At 38.7% G+C, this 14582-nt stretch overlaps 1 protein-coding gene across 1 annotated transcript in view; it reads left to right on the top strand.

Annotated features, from left to right (window-relative positions):
• Nucleotides 1-14582, top strand: part of SHCBP1 (SHC binding and spindle associated 1) — a 61769-nt gene that overhangs the window by 7949 nt on the left and 39238 nt on the right. The window contains exon 5 of the mRNA XM_037020702.2: nt 687-779. Coding sequence (XP_036876597.2) covers nt 687-779 — 93 coding nt within the window. The remainder of the gene's footprint in view (nt 1-686; nt 780-14582) is intronic.

The following is a 14582-nucleotide window of genomic DNA, read 5'->3' as shown; positions in this document are numbered from 1 at the left end:
TTGAAATTTCCCACTAAAATTTTTTAATTGCTTGGGGAGCCTTAAAAAGTATGGACCCTGCTCCCTGCTCCCTCCCACAGGGGGGCACCCTAAGAGATTCTGACTCATTGGCCTGGAATAGGGATGGGAATCAATTTTTGAAAGCTTCCCAGGGAACTGTAATGTGCAGCCAGGATTGAGAACTACTGCTTTATATTATGTCCCTAGATGATCTCATCTATTGCTTTAATGCCATCAATATTCTGACAACTCCCAGATTTATGTCTCTGGTCCTGACCTTTGCCTTGAGCTCTGGGCTTATAAATTCATCTGCACTCTTCATCCAGCTGGAGGCCAGATAGGCATTTCAAGCTGACTATGGTGAAAACAGATCTCTTTATGTTCAACCCAAACCTGTTTCTTTCCCAGTGTTTTCTGTCTTTACAAATGGCACTGCCATGCATCTAGGTACAGATGGTCAATAAATAGTTCTGATAAAAAGATTCTAATGGAACCAGCGTTGTATAAAAACTTTAGCCAATCAAGAAGTTCTTGTGTGATGCATGACTATCAAATATAGAAAAGATGCAGCATCCTCTATCATAGTTGCTAGACTTGTTTTGAGTTGCTCTTCAGCTCTTAGCCCTACAAAACCCTAACATTTAGAGCCAGTGACTGAATTTGAATGATAGTAATTTCCTTTCCAGGTTTTTCTACCAAAACATATGGAGGAATTGGGACGAAGAAGAGGAGGACGAGTATGATTATTTTGTCAGATGTGTTGAACCTCGATTGAGATTGTAAGTATTTATTAGTGGCCTTGTACATGTTGGAAAAATAGCTATGCTTTGTTTAATTTTTGGCCCACAAACTGAAATAAACTGATGTACAAATAGTATAACCCACGGACAAGTTATTAAATGAAGCTTATTCTAGTGTGGAGAACTTTTGGTATTTAAGAACAGTCTAAAAGCAGAGAGTTTAATTAAGAACATCTAAGTTAATAGCTCACTGTTTTTTAAATCTGAGTAAGACTCAATTGACCTAATGTTTTAAAACTCTTTGTTAAATTCAAAGATGATTGAAAAACAGTGAAATTAATTGAATTATAGAGACTCTTTTTACTTTAATTTTTTTTGAAGGGTGCTTTTAAAGATGTATGACTTATATTCTAAGTTCTACAGTGAAACCTACTATGCTAAACTAGTGTTTTGGCTGAACTCAAGATGTTTTGTCAAGTTTCCCTTAAATCTTATTGGACAAATAGATGAAAATACTAAATAGTTAATATTGGTGGTGAATACAAAGTTATAGAATATCTAAACACATTTGCCTTCTAATTTATCACATTTGGTAGGGAAAAACCTTCCCATTATAAGAATACCCCATGTTAACCACACACCCAAATAATTGTTCTGCACCAACTTTGTTAAATGTGAGATTTAGCCTTCCACTAGATGGTACTCTAAGACCAGGTAACTTTTTTGAATTCCAGAGTGGTAATTGGAAAGGCAGCACTGCAGTAAGAATAAAATTAGAACTTGCACTCCCAAACCAACTGTAACAGTAATTTTTTTCCTTCATACAGAAAGATTATTTGGTTATGTTACGTAAAGCCTTTACATTTTTGTGGAATCCAATTTGATTAAGTAAATTTCTCTTGGTAGAATAGTAAATAATAAGAGAAAAACGTGAAAAGTCTGGTTAATGGTTCTACCTGATTTAGAACTATGTATGTTTGATTTCAGCTCTTCATATATTTGCTGTGATTTCTATTTAGCCTTTCCAATTTTTCTATTGAGCATTTCCTAATTTCCCATAATTTTTGTTTTTTTTTGTTTCACAAAAGTGCTTTAATACTAAATGCACAAATATACATATATATATTTTAAATTTCTTATTAAGGTATTATTGATATACACTTTTATGAGGGTTTCACATGAAAAAACAATATGGTTACTACATTTACCCATATTATCAAATCCCCACCCATACCCAATTGTAGTCACTGTCCATCAGTGTAGTAAGATGCCACAGAGTCACTATTTGTCCTCTCTGTACTACACTGTTTTCCCTGTGACCCTTCACACCATGTGTACTAAACATAATACCCCTCAATTCCCATTTCCCTCCCTCCCCACCCACCCTTCCATACCCCTCCCCTTTGGTAACCACTAGTCCGTTGGAGTCTCTGAGTCTGCTGCTTCAGTTTTGCTTCATTTTTATACTCCACAAATGAGGGAAATCATTTGGCACTTGTCTTTCTCCACCTGGCTTATTTCACTGAGCATAATATCCTCCAGCTCCATCCATGTTGTTGCAAATGGTAAGATTTGTTTCTTATGGCTGGACAGCTTACATGGAAGATGGGTATATGTACCAAATATTCTTTATCCATTCATCTACTGATGGACACTTAGGTTGCTTCCATATCTTGGCTATTGTAAATAGTGCTGCTATAAACATAGGGGTGCATATGTCTTTTTGAATCTGAGAACTTGCATTCTTCGGGTAAATTCCAAGGAGGTAGGATTCCTGGGTCAAATGGTATTTCTATTTTTAGTTTTTTGAGGAACCTCCATATTGCTTTCCACAATGGTAGAACTAGTTTACATTCCCACCAGCAGTGTAGGAGGGTTCCCCTTTCTCTTCATCCTCACCAGCATTTGTTCTTAGTCTTTTCGATGCTGGCCATCCTAACTGGTGTGAGGTGACATCTCATTGTGGTTTTAATTTGCATTTCCCTGATGATTAGTGATGTTGAGCATCTTCTCATGTGTCTGTTGGCCATCTGAATTTCTTTGGAGAAGTGTCTCTTCATATCCTCTGCCCATTTTTTAATCAGGTTATTTGCTTTTTGGGTGTTGAGACGTGTGAGTTCTTTATATATTTTGGATGTTAACCTCTTGTTGGATATGTTGTTTACAAATATATTCTCCCATACTATAGGATGCCTTTTTGTTTTGTTGATGGTGTCCTTTGCCATACAGAAGCTTTTTAGTTTGATGTAGTTCTGTGTGTTCATTTTTGCTTTTGTTTCCCTTGCTGGAAGAGATGCATTCAAGAAAAACTTACTCATGTCTATATTCAGGGGATATTTGCCTATGTTATCTTTTAAGAGTTTTATGGTTTCATGACTTACATTCAGATCTTTGATCCATTTTGAGTTTACTTTTGTGTATGGGGTTACACAATAATCCAGCTTCATTCTCTTGCATGTAGCTGTCCAGTTCTGCCAACACCAGTTGTTGAAGAGGCTGTCGTTTCCCCATTGTATATCCATGGCTCCTTTATCATATATTAATTGACCATATATGATTGGGTATATATCTGGGCTGTGTAATCTGTTCCATTGGTCTATGGTTCTGTTCTTGTGCCAGTACCAAATTTTCTTGATTACTGTGGCTTTGTAGTAGAGCTTGAAGTTGGGGAGTGTAATCCCCCAAGCTTTATTCTTCCTGCTCAGGATTGCTTTGGCTATTCAGGGTCTTTTGTGGTTCTATATGAATTTTAGAATGATTTGCTCTAGTTTACTTAAGAATGCTGTTGGTATTTTGATAGGAATTGCATTGAATCTGTAGATTGCTTTAGGCAGGATGGCCATTTTGACAATATTAATTCTTCCTATCCATGAACACAGGATGTGTTTCCATTTATTGATATCTTCTTTAATTTCTCTCATGAGTGTCTTGTAGTTTTCAAAGTATAGGTCTTTCATTTCCTTGGTTAGGTTTATTCCTAGGTATTTTATTCTTTTTGATGCAATTGTGAATGGAATTGTTTTCCAGATTGGTCTTTCTGCTAGTTCATGGTTAGTGTTTAGAAATGTGACAGATTTCTGTGTATTAATTTTGTATCCTGCAACTTTGCTGAATTCAGATATTAAATCTAGTAGTTTTGGTGTGGATTCTTTAGGGATTTTTATGTACAATGTCATGTCATCTGCAAACAGGGACAGTTTAACTTCTTGCTTGCCAATCTGGATGCCTTTTTTTTTTTTTTTTTTGAGAGGGCATCTCTCATATTTATTGATCAAATGGTTGTTAACAACAATAAAAATCAGTATAGGGGGGTCAACGCTCAATGTACAATCATTAATCCATCTAAAGCCTAATTCTCGTCAGTCTCCAATCTTCTGAAGCATAACGAACAAGTTCTTACATGGTGAACGAATTCTTACATAGTGAATAAATTCTTACATGGTGAACAGTACAAGGGCAGTCATCACAGAAACTTTCGGTTTTGATCATGCAATATGACCTATAAACAATCAGGTCAAATATGAATATTCGTTTGATTTTTGTACTTGATTTATATGTTGATCCCACATTTCTCCTATTATTATTATTATTTTTATTTTTAATAAAATGCTGAAGTGGTAGGTAGATGCAAGATAAAGGTAGAAAACATAGTTTAGTGCTGTAAGAAGGCAAATGTAGATGATCAGATGATCAGGTGTGTGCCTATGGACTAAGTATTAATCCAGGCTAGACAAGGGCAGCAAGACATCCACGGATGCAGAAGATTTCTCTCAAAGCAGGGGGGATGAGGTTCTGAGCCTCACCTCTGTTGATCCCCAAATTCTCACCTGATGACCCCCCTGCGACTGTGCCTGTCTTAGGTTGTTCCTCCCTTGAGGAATCTTACCCGTCTCTGGCTAACCAGTCATCTTCCGGGGCCATACAGGGAAATGTAAAGTTGGTAAGTGAGAGAGAAGCCATATTGTTTGCAAAGGTTAGCTTTTTACTTCTTTGCAGATTTATGCCCTGTGGCTTCTATGCCCAGCACTTGTCTCGAGGTATCTTTACCACCTGGAGGAATTATGATACTCGGTAAATTCGATATGAGGCACGAATTCTATTTAAGGGTTGTAATTAGGAAGGAAGAAGAAAAGCTATAGATGTAGCATATGAAGGAAACATGGGAGGATTGATTATTTCTTTGACATATCTTCTTGTAGAGTACCTTAAGTATGTATAGGTTTTAAACTACTAACTAATTTGTACACACATATTAACATAATAGGAATACGGTGACATAAACAAAGCAAATCTATAATTACCATCCATCTCCAGTGAAGACAAGAAAACCATTTAGGCACCCTAGGCATTTGTGAAAATTTATCTATGATATGATGGATATTGTCCAACTGTACTTGAACCATCAGACAAATTAAAGCAGCCTATTCCTGGGATCTGTTCACATCCCATATGTTCTTTTAACCATAGATAGTCTATAGTCATGAGATTTTGGAGTGCTACAACTTGCACCCCTCCCAACTCCTGGTTGAGTTCCAACAGTACAGATCCGGTCAAATTCGTTGTCTCACTGTATGCACATGCCAGTCTAGACATCTCCCTCCTCATTCTTATGGCAAGTCCAGGAGACGGTGGGCTGGATGCAGCCACAACCGCAGCATCGTCCGGATCCCTGTGGAGGCTTTTTGATGATCATCCCCCGGCACAAGTCCTCCAGAGAGTGCTGATGCCAGAAGCTCCTCCTCATATCGTATCTTAGTTCATTTTCTGGGTATCCAAGCTAGGCCTTGATCTTCTGCTTAGAAACAAACAGACCCTTTGCCCACACTTTGACATGCCCTCTATACCACTGTGCAGAACTCATTGGAGGTCAGCACACAGTAATTGCTTTTTTTTTTTTTTTTTTTAATTAAGAGAAAGGAATATTATCAGAAAAGAGTACCTCCATAGCTGATCATCTGACACCCTTTAAGTGACCAACATTAAGGATATTTAAAGCATGCGTTGATCTTTGATTTACCAATAGTTTTATCCTGTTAAGGAGTAATCCCCCTTTTCTTTCTTTCTTTCTTTTTTTTTTTTTTTTTTTAATTTTTAATCTACACTTACATGAAGAATACTATGTTTACTATGCTCTCCCCTATATCAGGTCACCCCTAACAACCACATTACGGTTACTGTCCCTCAGCTTAACAAAATGTTGTAGAGTCACTACTTGTCCTCTCTGTGTTGTGCAGCCCACCCTCCCCTTTCTCCCTCGCCCCCATGCATGCTAATCTTAATACCCCCCTTCTTCTTCCCCCCCCTTATCCCTCCCTGCCCACCCATCCTCCCCAGTTCCTTTCCCTTTGGTACCTGTTAGTCCATTTTTGGGTTCTGTAATTCCACTGCTGTTTTGTTCCTTCGGTTTTTCCTTTGTTCCTATACTCCTCAGATGAGTGAAGTCATTTGGTATTTCTCTTTCTCCGCTTGGCTTATTTCGCTGAGCATAATACTCTCCAGCTCCATCCATGTTGCTGCAAATGGTTGGATTTTTCCACTTCTTATGGCTGAGTAGTAGTCCATTGTGTATATGTACCACGTCTTCTTTGTCCATTCATCTACCGATGGACATTTAGGTTGCTTCCAATTCTTGGCTATTGTAAATAGTGCTATGATAAACATAGGAGTGCATCTGTATTTCTCAAACTTGATTGCTGCGTTCTTAGGGTAAATTCCTAGGAGTGGAATTCCTGGGTCAAATGGTAGGTCTGTTTTGAGCATTTTGATGCACCTCCATACTGCTTTCCACAATGGTTGAACTAATTTACATTCCCACCAGCAGTGTAGGAGGGTTCCCCTTTCTCCACAGCCTCGCCAACATTTGTTGTTGTTTGTCTTTTGGATGGCAGCTATCCTTACTGGTGTGAGGTGATACCTCATTGTAGTTTTAATTTGCATTTCTCTGATAATTAGCGATGTGGAGCATCTTTTCATGTGTCTCTTGGCCATCTGTATTTCTTTTTTGGAGAACTGTCTGTTCAGTTCCTCTGCCCATTTTTTAATTGGGTTATTTGTTTTTTTGTTTGTTGAGGCGTGTGAGCTCTTTATATATTCTGGACGTCAAGCCTTTATCGGATCTGTCATTTTCAAATATATTCTCCCATACTGTAGGGTTCCTTTTTGTTCTATTGATGGTGTCTTTCGCTGTACAGAAGCTTATCAGCTTAATGTAGTCCCACTTGCTCATTTTTGCTGTTGTTTTCCTTGCCCGGGGAGATATGTTCAAGAAGAGATCTCTCATGTTTATGTCTAAGAGATTTTTGCCTATGTTTTTTTCCAAGAGTTTAATGGTTTCATGACTTACATTCAGGTCTTTGATCCATTTTGAGTTTACCTTTGTATATGGGGTTAGACAATGGTCCAGTTTCATTCTCCTACATGTAGCTGTCCAGTTTTGCCAGTACCATCTGTTGAAGAGACTGTCATTTTGCCATTGTATGTCCATGGCTCCTTTATCAAATATTAATTGAACATATATGTTTGGGTTAATTTCTGGGGTCTCTAATCTGTTCCACTGGTCTGTGGCTCTGTTCTTGTGTCAGTACCAAATTGTCTTGATTACTATGGCTTTGTAGTAGATCTTGAAGTTGGGGAGTGAGATCCCCCCTACTTTATTCTTCTTTTTCAGGATTGCTTTGGCTATTCGGGGTCTTTGGTGTTTCCATATGAATTTTTGAATTATTTGTTCCAATTCATTGAAGAATGTTGCTGGTAATTTCAGAGGGATTGCATCAAATCTGTATATTGCTTTGGGCAGGATGGCCATTTTGACGATATTAATTCTTCCTAGCCACGAGCATGGGATGAGTTTCCATCTGTTAGTGTCCCCTTTAATTTCTCTTAAGAGTGACTTGTAGTTTTCAGAGTATAAGTCTTTCACTTCTTTGGTTAGGTTTATTCCTAGGTATTTTATTCTTTTTGATGCAATGGTGAATGGAATTGTTTTCCTGATTTCTCTTTCTATTGATTCGTTGTTAGTGTATAGGAAAGCTACAGATTTCTGTGTGTTGATTTTGTATCCTGCAACTTTGCTGTATTCCGATATCAGTTCTAGTAGTTTTGGAGTGGAGTCTTTAGGGTTTTTTATGTACAGTATCATATCATCTGCAAATAGTGACAGTTTAACTTCTTCTTTACCAATCTGGATTCCTTGTATTTCTTTGTTTTGTCTGATTGCCGTGGCTAGGACCTCCAGTACTATGTTAAATAACAGTGGGGAGAGTGGGCATCCCTGTCTGGTTCCCGATCTCAGTGGAAATGCTTTCAGCTTCTCGCTGTTCAGTATAATGCTGGCTGTGGGTTTATCATATATGGCCTTTATTATGTTGAGGTACTTGCCCTCTATTCCCATTTTGCTGAGAGTTTTTATCATGAATGGATGTTGAATTTTGTCAAATGCTTTTTCAGCATCTATGGAGATGATCATGTGGTTTTTGTCTTTCTTTTTGTTAATGTGGTGGATGATGTTGATGGATTTTCGAATGTTGTACCATCCTTGCATCCCTGGGATGAACCCCACTTGGTCATGGTGTATGATCCTTTTGATATACTGTTGAATTCTGTTTGCTAATATTTTATTGAGTATTTTTGCATCTACATTCATCAGGGATATTGGTCTGTAATTTTCTTTTTTGGTGGGGTCTTTGCCTGGTTTTGGTATTAGGGTGATGTTGGCCTCATAGAATGAGTTTGGGAGTATTCCCTCTTCTTCTATTTTGTGGAACACTTTAAGGAGAATGGGTATTATGTCTTCTCTGTGTGTCTGATAAAATTCCGAGGTAAATCCGTCCGGCCCCGGGGTTTTGTTCTTGGGTAGTTTTTTGATTACTGTTTCAATTTCTTTGCTTGTAATTGCTTTGTTTAACTTTTGTGTTTCTTCCTTGGTCAGTCTTGGGAGGTTGTATTTTTCTAGGAAGTTGTCCATTTCTTCTAGGTTTTCCAGCTTGTTGGCATATAGGTTTTCATAGTAGTCTTTAATAATTCTTTGTATTTCTGTGGAGTCTGTCGTGATTTTTCCATTCTCATTTCTGATTATGTTGATTTGTGTTGATTCTCTTTTTCTCTTAATAAGTTGGGCTAGAGGCTTATCTATTTTGTTTAATTTCTCAAAGAACCAGCTCTTGGTTTCGTTGATTTTTGCTATTGTTTTATTCTTCTCAATTTTGTTTATTTCTTCTCTGATCTTTATTATGTCCCTCCTTCTGCTGAGTTTAGGCCTCCTTTGTTCTTCTTTTTCCAGTTTTAATAATTGTGATGTTAGACTATTCATTTGGGATTGTTCTTCCTTCTTCAAGTGTGCCTGGATTGCTATATACTTTCCTCTTAAGACTGCTTTCGCTGCGTCCCACAGAAGTTGGGGCTTAGTGTTGTTGTTGTCATTTGTTTCTATATATTCCTTGATCTCTATTTTGATTTGTTCATTGATCCATTGATTATTTAGTAGCATGTTGTTAAGCCTCCATGTGTTTGTGAGCCTTTTTGTTTTCTTTGTAGAATTCATTTCTACTTTCATACCTTTGTGGTCTGAAAAATTGGTTGGTAGAATTTCAATATTTTGGAATTTACTGAGGCTCTTTCTGTGAGCTAGTATGTGGTCTACTCTGGAGAATGTTCCATGTGCACTTGAGAAGAATGTATATCCTGTTGCTTTTGGATGTAGAGTTCTATAGATGTGTATTAGGTCCATCTGTTCTAGTGTGTTGTTCAGTGCCTGTGTGTCTTTACTTATTTTCTGCCCGGTGGATCTATCCTTTGGGGTGAGTGGTGTGTTGAAGTCTCCTACAATGAATGCATTGCAGTCTATTTCGCTCTTTAGTTCTGTTAGTATTTGCTTCACATATGCTGGTGCTCCTGTATTGGGTGCATATATATTTAGAATGGTTATATCCTCTTGTTGGACTGAGCCCTTTATCATTATGTAGTGGCCTTCTTTATCTCTTGTTACTTTCTTTGTTTTGAAGTCTATTTTGTCTGATATTAGTACTGCAACACCTGCTTTCTTCTCACTGTTGTTTGCCTGAAATATGTTTTTCCATCCCTTGACTTTTAGTCTATGCTTATCTTTGGGTTTAAGGTGAGTTTCTTGTAAGCAGCATATAGATGGGTCTTGCTTTTTTATCCATTCTATTACTCTATGTCTTTTGATTGGTGCATTAAGTCTATTTACATTTAGGGTGACTATTGAGAGATATGTACTTATTGCCATTTCAGGCTTTAGATTCGTGGTTACCAAAGGTTCAAGGTTAGCTTCTTTAGTATCTTACTGCCTAACTTAGCTCGCTTATTGAGCTGTTATATACACTGTCTGGAGATTCTTTTCTTCTCTCCCTTCTTATTCCTCCTCCTCCATTCTTCATATGTTGTGTGTTTTGTTCTGTGCTCTTTTTACGGGTGCTCCCATCTAGAGCAGTCCCTGTAGGATGCCCTGTAGAGGTGGTTTGTGGGAAGCAAATTCCCTCAGCTTTTGCTTGTCTGGGAATTGTTTCATCCCACCATCATATTTAAATGATAGTCGTGCTGGATACAGTATCCTTGGTTCAAGGCCCTTCTGTTTCATTGCATTAAGTATATCATGCCATTCTCTTCTGGCCTGTAGGGTTTCTGTTGAGAAGTCTGATGTTAGCCTGATTGGTTTTCCTTTATAGGTGACCTTTTTCTCTCTAGCTGCCTTTAAAACTCTTTCCTTTTCCTTGATCCTTGCCATTTTAATTACTATGTGTCTTGGTGTTGTCCTCCTTGGATCCTTTCTGTTGGGGGTTCTGTATAATTCCATGGTCTGCTCCATTATTTCCTCCCCCAGTTTGGGGAAGTTTTCAGCAATTATTTCTTCAAAGACAGTTTCTATCCCTTTTCCTCTTTCTTCCTCTTCTGGTATCCCTATAATACGAATGTTATTCCTTTTGTATTGGTCACATATTTCTCTTAGTGTTGTTTCATTCCTTGAGATCCTTTTATCTCTCTCTATGTCAGCTTCTATACGTTCCTGTTCTCTGGCTTCTATTCCTTCAATGGCCTCTTGCATCTTATCCATTCTGCTTATAAATCCTTCCAGGGATTGTTTCACTTCTGTGATCTCTTTTCTAACATCTGTGATTTCCTTCCGGACTTCATCCCACTGCTCTTGCATTTTTCTCTGCATCTCATCCCACTGCTCTTGCATTTTTCTCTGCATCTCATCCCATTGCTCTTGCATTTTTCTCTGCATCTCTGTCAGCATGTTCATGATTTTTATTTTGAATTCTTTTTCAGGAAGACTAGTTAGGTCTGTCTCCTTCTCAGGTGTTGTCTCTGTGATCTTTGTCTGCCTGTAGTTTTGTCTTTTCATGGTGATAGAGATAGTTTGCAGAGCTGGTACAAGTGACTGCTGGAAGAGCTTCCCTTCTTGTTGGTTTGTAGCCTTTTCCTGGGAGACTAGTAACCTCCAGTTGCTTGTGCTGGGCAGCTGTGCGCAGACAGGGCTTCTGCTTCCTGCCTAGTTGCTTTGGGGTTTATCTCCGCTGTTGCTGTGGGCTTGGCCTGGCTGGGGCTGTTCCTCCAAAATGGTGGAGCCCCGTTGGAGGGGGAGCGGCCAGGAGGCTATTTATCTCCGTAAGGGGCCTCTGTGCTCCCTGCTGCCCAGGGGGTTAGAGTGCCCAGAGATCCCCAGATTCCCTGCCTCTGGTCTAAGTGACCTGTCCTGCCCCTTTAAGACTTCCAAAAAGCAGTCTCCAAACCAAAACAACAACAGCAACAATGAGAGAGGGAACAGAAAGAAAGAAAAAAAAAAAAAGAAAAAACATGCGATTTGTTTGTTTTTTTTTTGTCCTCAGGTGCCGGTCCCAGGCACCCGCTCACTGGTCCTGCTGCCCTGTCTCCCTAGCACCAGGGTCCCTGTCCTTTCAAGGCTTCCAAAAAGCACCCACCCACCGGTCCCGCAGGGAATGAACGCTCGATATTCTTTGTCCTCAGGCACTGGTCCCAGGCACCTTCTCGCTGGTCCCGCAGGGAGATACGCGGGATATTCTTTGTCCTCAGGCGCCGTTCCCAGGCACCTGCTCACTGGTCCCGCCACCCTGCCTCCCTAGCAACGGGGGCCCGTCCCTTTAAGGCTTCCAAAAAGCGCTCGCCAAAAAAAAAACCGCTCCGGTTTCTTTCCACCCGCCGGGAGCCGGAGTGAGAGGCGCTCGGGTCCCGCCGGGCCGGGGCTTGTATCTTACCCCCTTCGCAAGGCGCTGGGTTCTTGCAGGTGTGGATGTGGTCTGGATGTTGTCCTGTGTCCTGTGGTCTCTATTTTAGGAAGATTTTTCTTTGTTATATTTTCATAGCTCTATGTGTTTTTGGGAGGAGATTTCCACTGCTCTACTCACACCGCCATCCTGGCTCCGCCCCTGGATGCCTTTTATTTCTTTGTGTTGTCTGATTGCCATGGCTAGGACCTCCAGAACTATGTTGAATGAAAGTGGATAGAATGGGCATCCTTGTCTTGTTCCCAATCTTAAAGGAAAGGCTTTTAGCTTCTCGCTGTTAAGTATGATGTTAGCTGTGGGTCTGTCATATAAGGCCTTTATTTTGTTGAGGTACTTGCTCTCTATTCCCATTTTGTTGAGAGTTTTTATCATGAGTGGATGTTGAATTTTGTCGAATGCAATGCTTTTTTGGCATCTATGGAGATGATCATGTGGTTTTTGTCCTTCTTCTTGATGTGGATGATGTTGATGGATTTTCTAATATTGTACCATCCTTGCATCACTGGAATAAATCCTGCTTGATCTTTTTGATGTATTTTTGAATTCAGTTTGCTAATATTTTGTTGAGTATTTTTGCATCTATGTTCATCAGGGATATTGGTCTGTAGTTTTCTTTTTTTTGTGGTATCTTTGCCTGGTTTTGGTATTTGGCCTCATAGAATGAGTTTGTAAGTATTCCCTGCTCTTCTACTTTTTGGAAAACTTTAAGGAGAATGGGTGTTAGGTCTTCACCAAATGTTTGATGAAATTCAGCAGTGAAGGCATCTGGTCCAGGGCTTTGTGCTTAGGTAGTTTTTTTTTTATTACCGATTCAATTTCATTGGTAGCAATTAGTCTGTTTAGATTTTGTGTTTCTTTCAGGGTCAGCCTTGAAAGTTTGTATTTTTCTAGAAAGTTGTGCATTTCTTCCAGGTTATCCAGTTTGTTGGCATATAATTTTTCATAGTATTCTATAATAATTCTTTATATTTCTGTGGTGTCCTTAGTAATTTTTTCTTTCTCATTTCTGATTCTGTTTATGTGTGTATACTCTCTTTTTTACTTGATAAGTCTGGCTTGGGGTTTATTTATTTTGTTTATTTTCTTAAAGAACCACGTCTTGCTTTCACTGATTCTTTCTATTGCTTTATTCTTCTTGATTTTATTTATTTCTGCTTTAATCTTTATTATGTTTCTCCTACTGACTTTGAGCCTCATTTGCTCTTCTTTTTCTAGTTTTGTTAATTGTGAATTTAGAGTGTTCATATGGGATTGTTCTTTCCTGAGGTAGGCCTGTATTGCAATATAGTTTCCTCTTAGCATGGCCTTTGCTGCATCCCACAAATTTTGTAGTGTTGAATTATTGTTGTCACTGGTACCCACATATTGCTTGATCTCTGTTTTTATTTGGTCATTGATCCATTGGTTATTCAGGTGCATGTTGTGAAGCCTCCATGTTTTTGTGGGATTTTTTATTATCTTTGTGTAATTTATTTATAGTTTAATATCTTTGTGGTCTGAGAAACTGGTTGGTACAATTTCAATCTTTTTGAATTTACCGAGGCTCTTTTTGTGGCCTAGTATATGATGTATTCTTGAAAATGTGGCATTTATGCTCAGAATGTGTATTCTGCTGCTTTTGGGTGAAGAGTTCTATAGATGTCTGTCAGGTCCAGCTATTCTAATGTGTTGTTTAGTACCTCTGCCTTTTTACCTATGTATTGTCTGGTTGAACTGTCCTTTGGAGTGAGTGGAGTGTTGAAGTCTCCTAGAAAGAATGCATTGCATTCTATTTCCCCTTTTAATTCTGTCACTATTTGTTTCACATATGTAGGTGCTCCTGTGTTGGGCACATAGATATTTATAATGGTTATATCTTCTGGCTGGTTTGACCGCTTTATCATTATGTAATGTCCTCCTTTGTCTCTTGTGACTTTCTTTGTTTTGAAGTCTATTTTGTCTGATACAAGTACTGCAACTCCTGCTTTTTTCTCCCTGTTAGTTGCATGAAATAATCTTTTTCCATCCCTTCACTTTTAGTCTGTGTATGTCTTTGGGTTTGAAGTAAGTCTCTTGTCGGCCATATATAGTTGGATCTTGTTTTTTTATCCATTCAGTGACTCTGTGTCTTTTGATTGGCTCATTCAGACCATTTACATTCAGGGTGATTATCGATAGGTATGTACTTATTGCCATTTCAAGCTTTAGATTCGTGGTTACCAAAGGTTCAAGGTTAACTTCCTTACCGAAGAGTCTAACTTAACTCAGTATGCTATTACAAATACAATCTAAAGGTTCTGTTTCTCTCCTTTTTCTTCCTCCTCCATTCTTTATATATTAGGTATCATATTCTGTATTCTTTGTCTATCCCTTTATTGACTTACAGGATAGTTGATTTAATTCTGCATTTGCTTAGTAATGAACTGTTCTACTTTCTTTGCTGTGGTTTTATTACCTCTGGTGACAGCTATTATACCTTAGGAACACTTCCATCTATGGCAGTCCCTCCAAAATACACTGTAGAGACGGTTTGTGGGAGGTAAATTCTCTCAGCTTTTGCTTATCTGGTGATTGTTTAATCCTTCCTTAAAATTTAAAT

The sequence above is a fragment of the Manis javanica genome, chromosome 17 (genome assembly GCF_040802235.1).
Source record: "Manis javanica isolate MJ-LG chromosome 17, MJ_LKY, whole genome shotgun sequence".
NCBI classification, from domain to species: Eukaryota; Metazoa; Chordata; class Mammalia; order Pholidota; family Manidae; genus Manis; species Manis javanica.
This window is presented reverse-complemented; position numbering and strand designations above follow the sequence as displayed.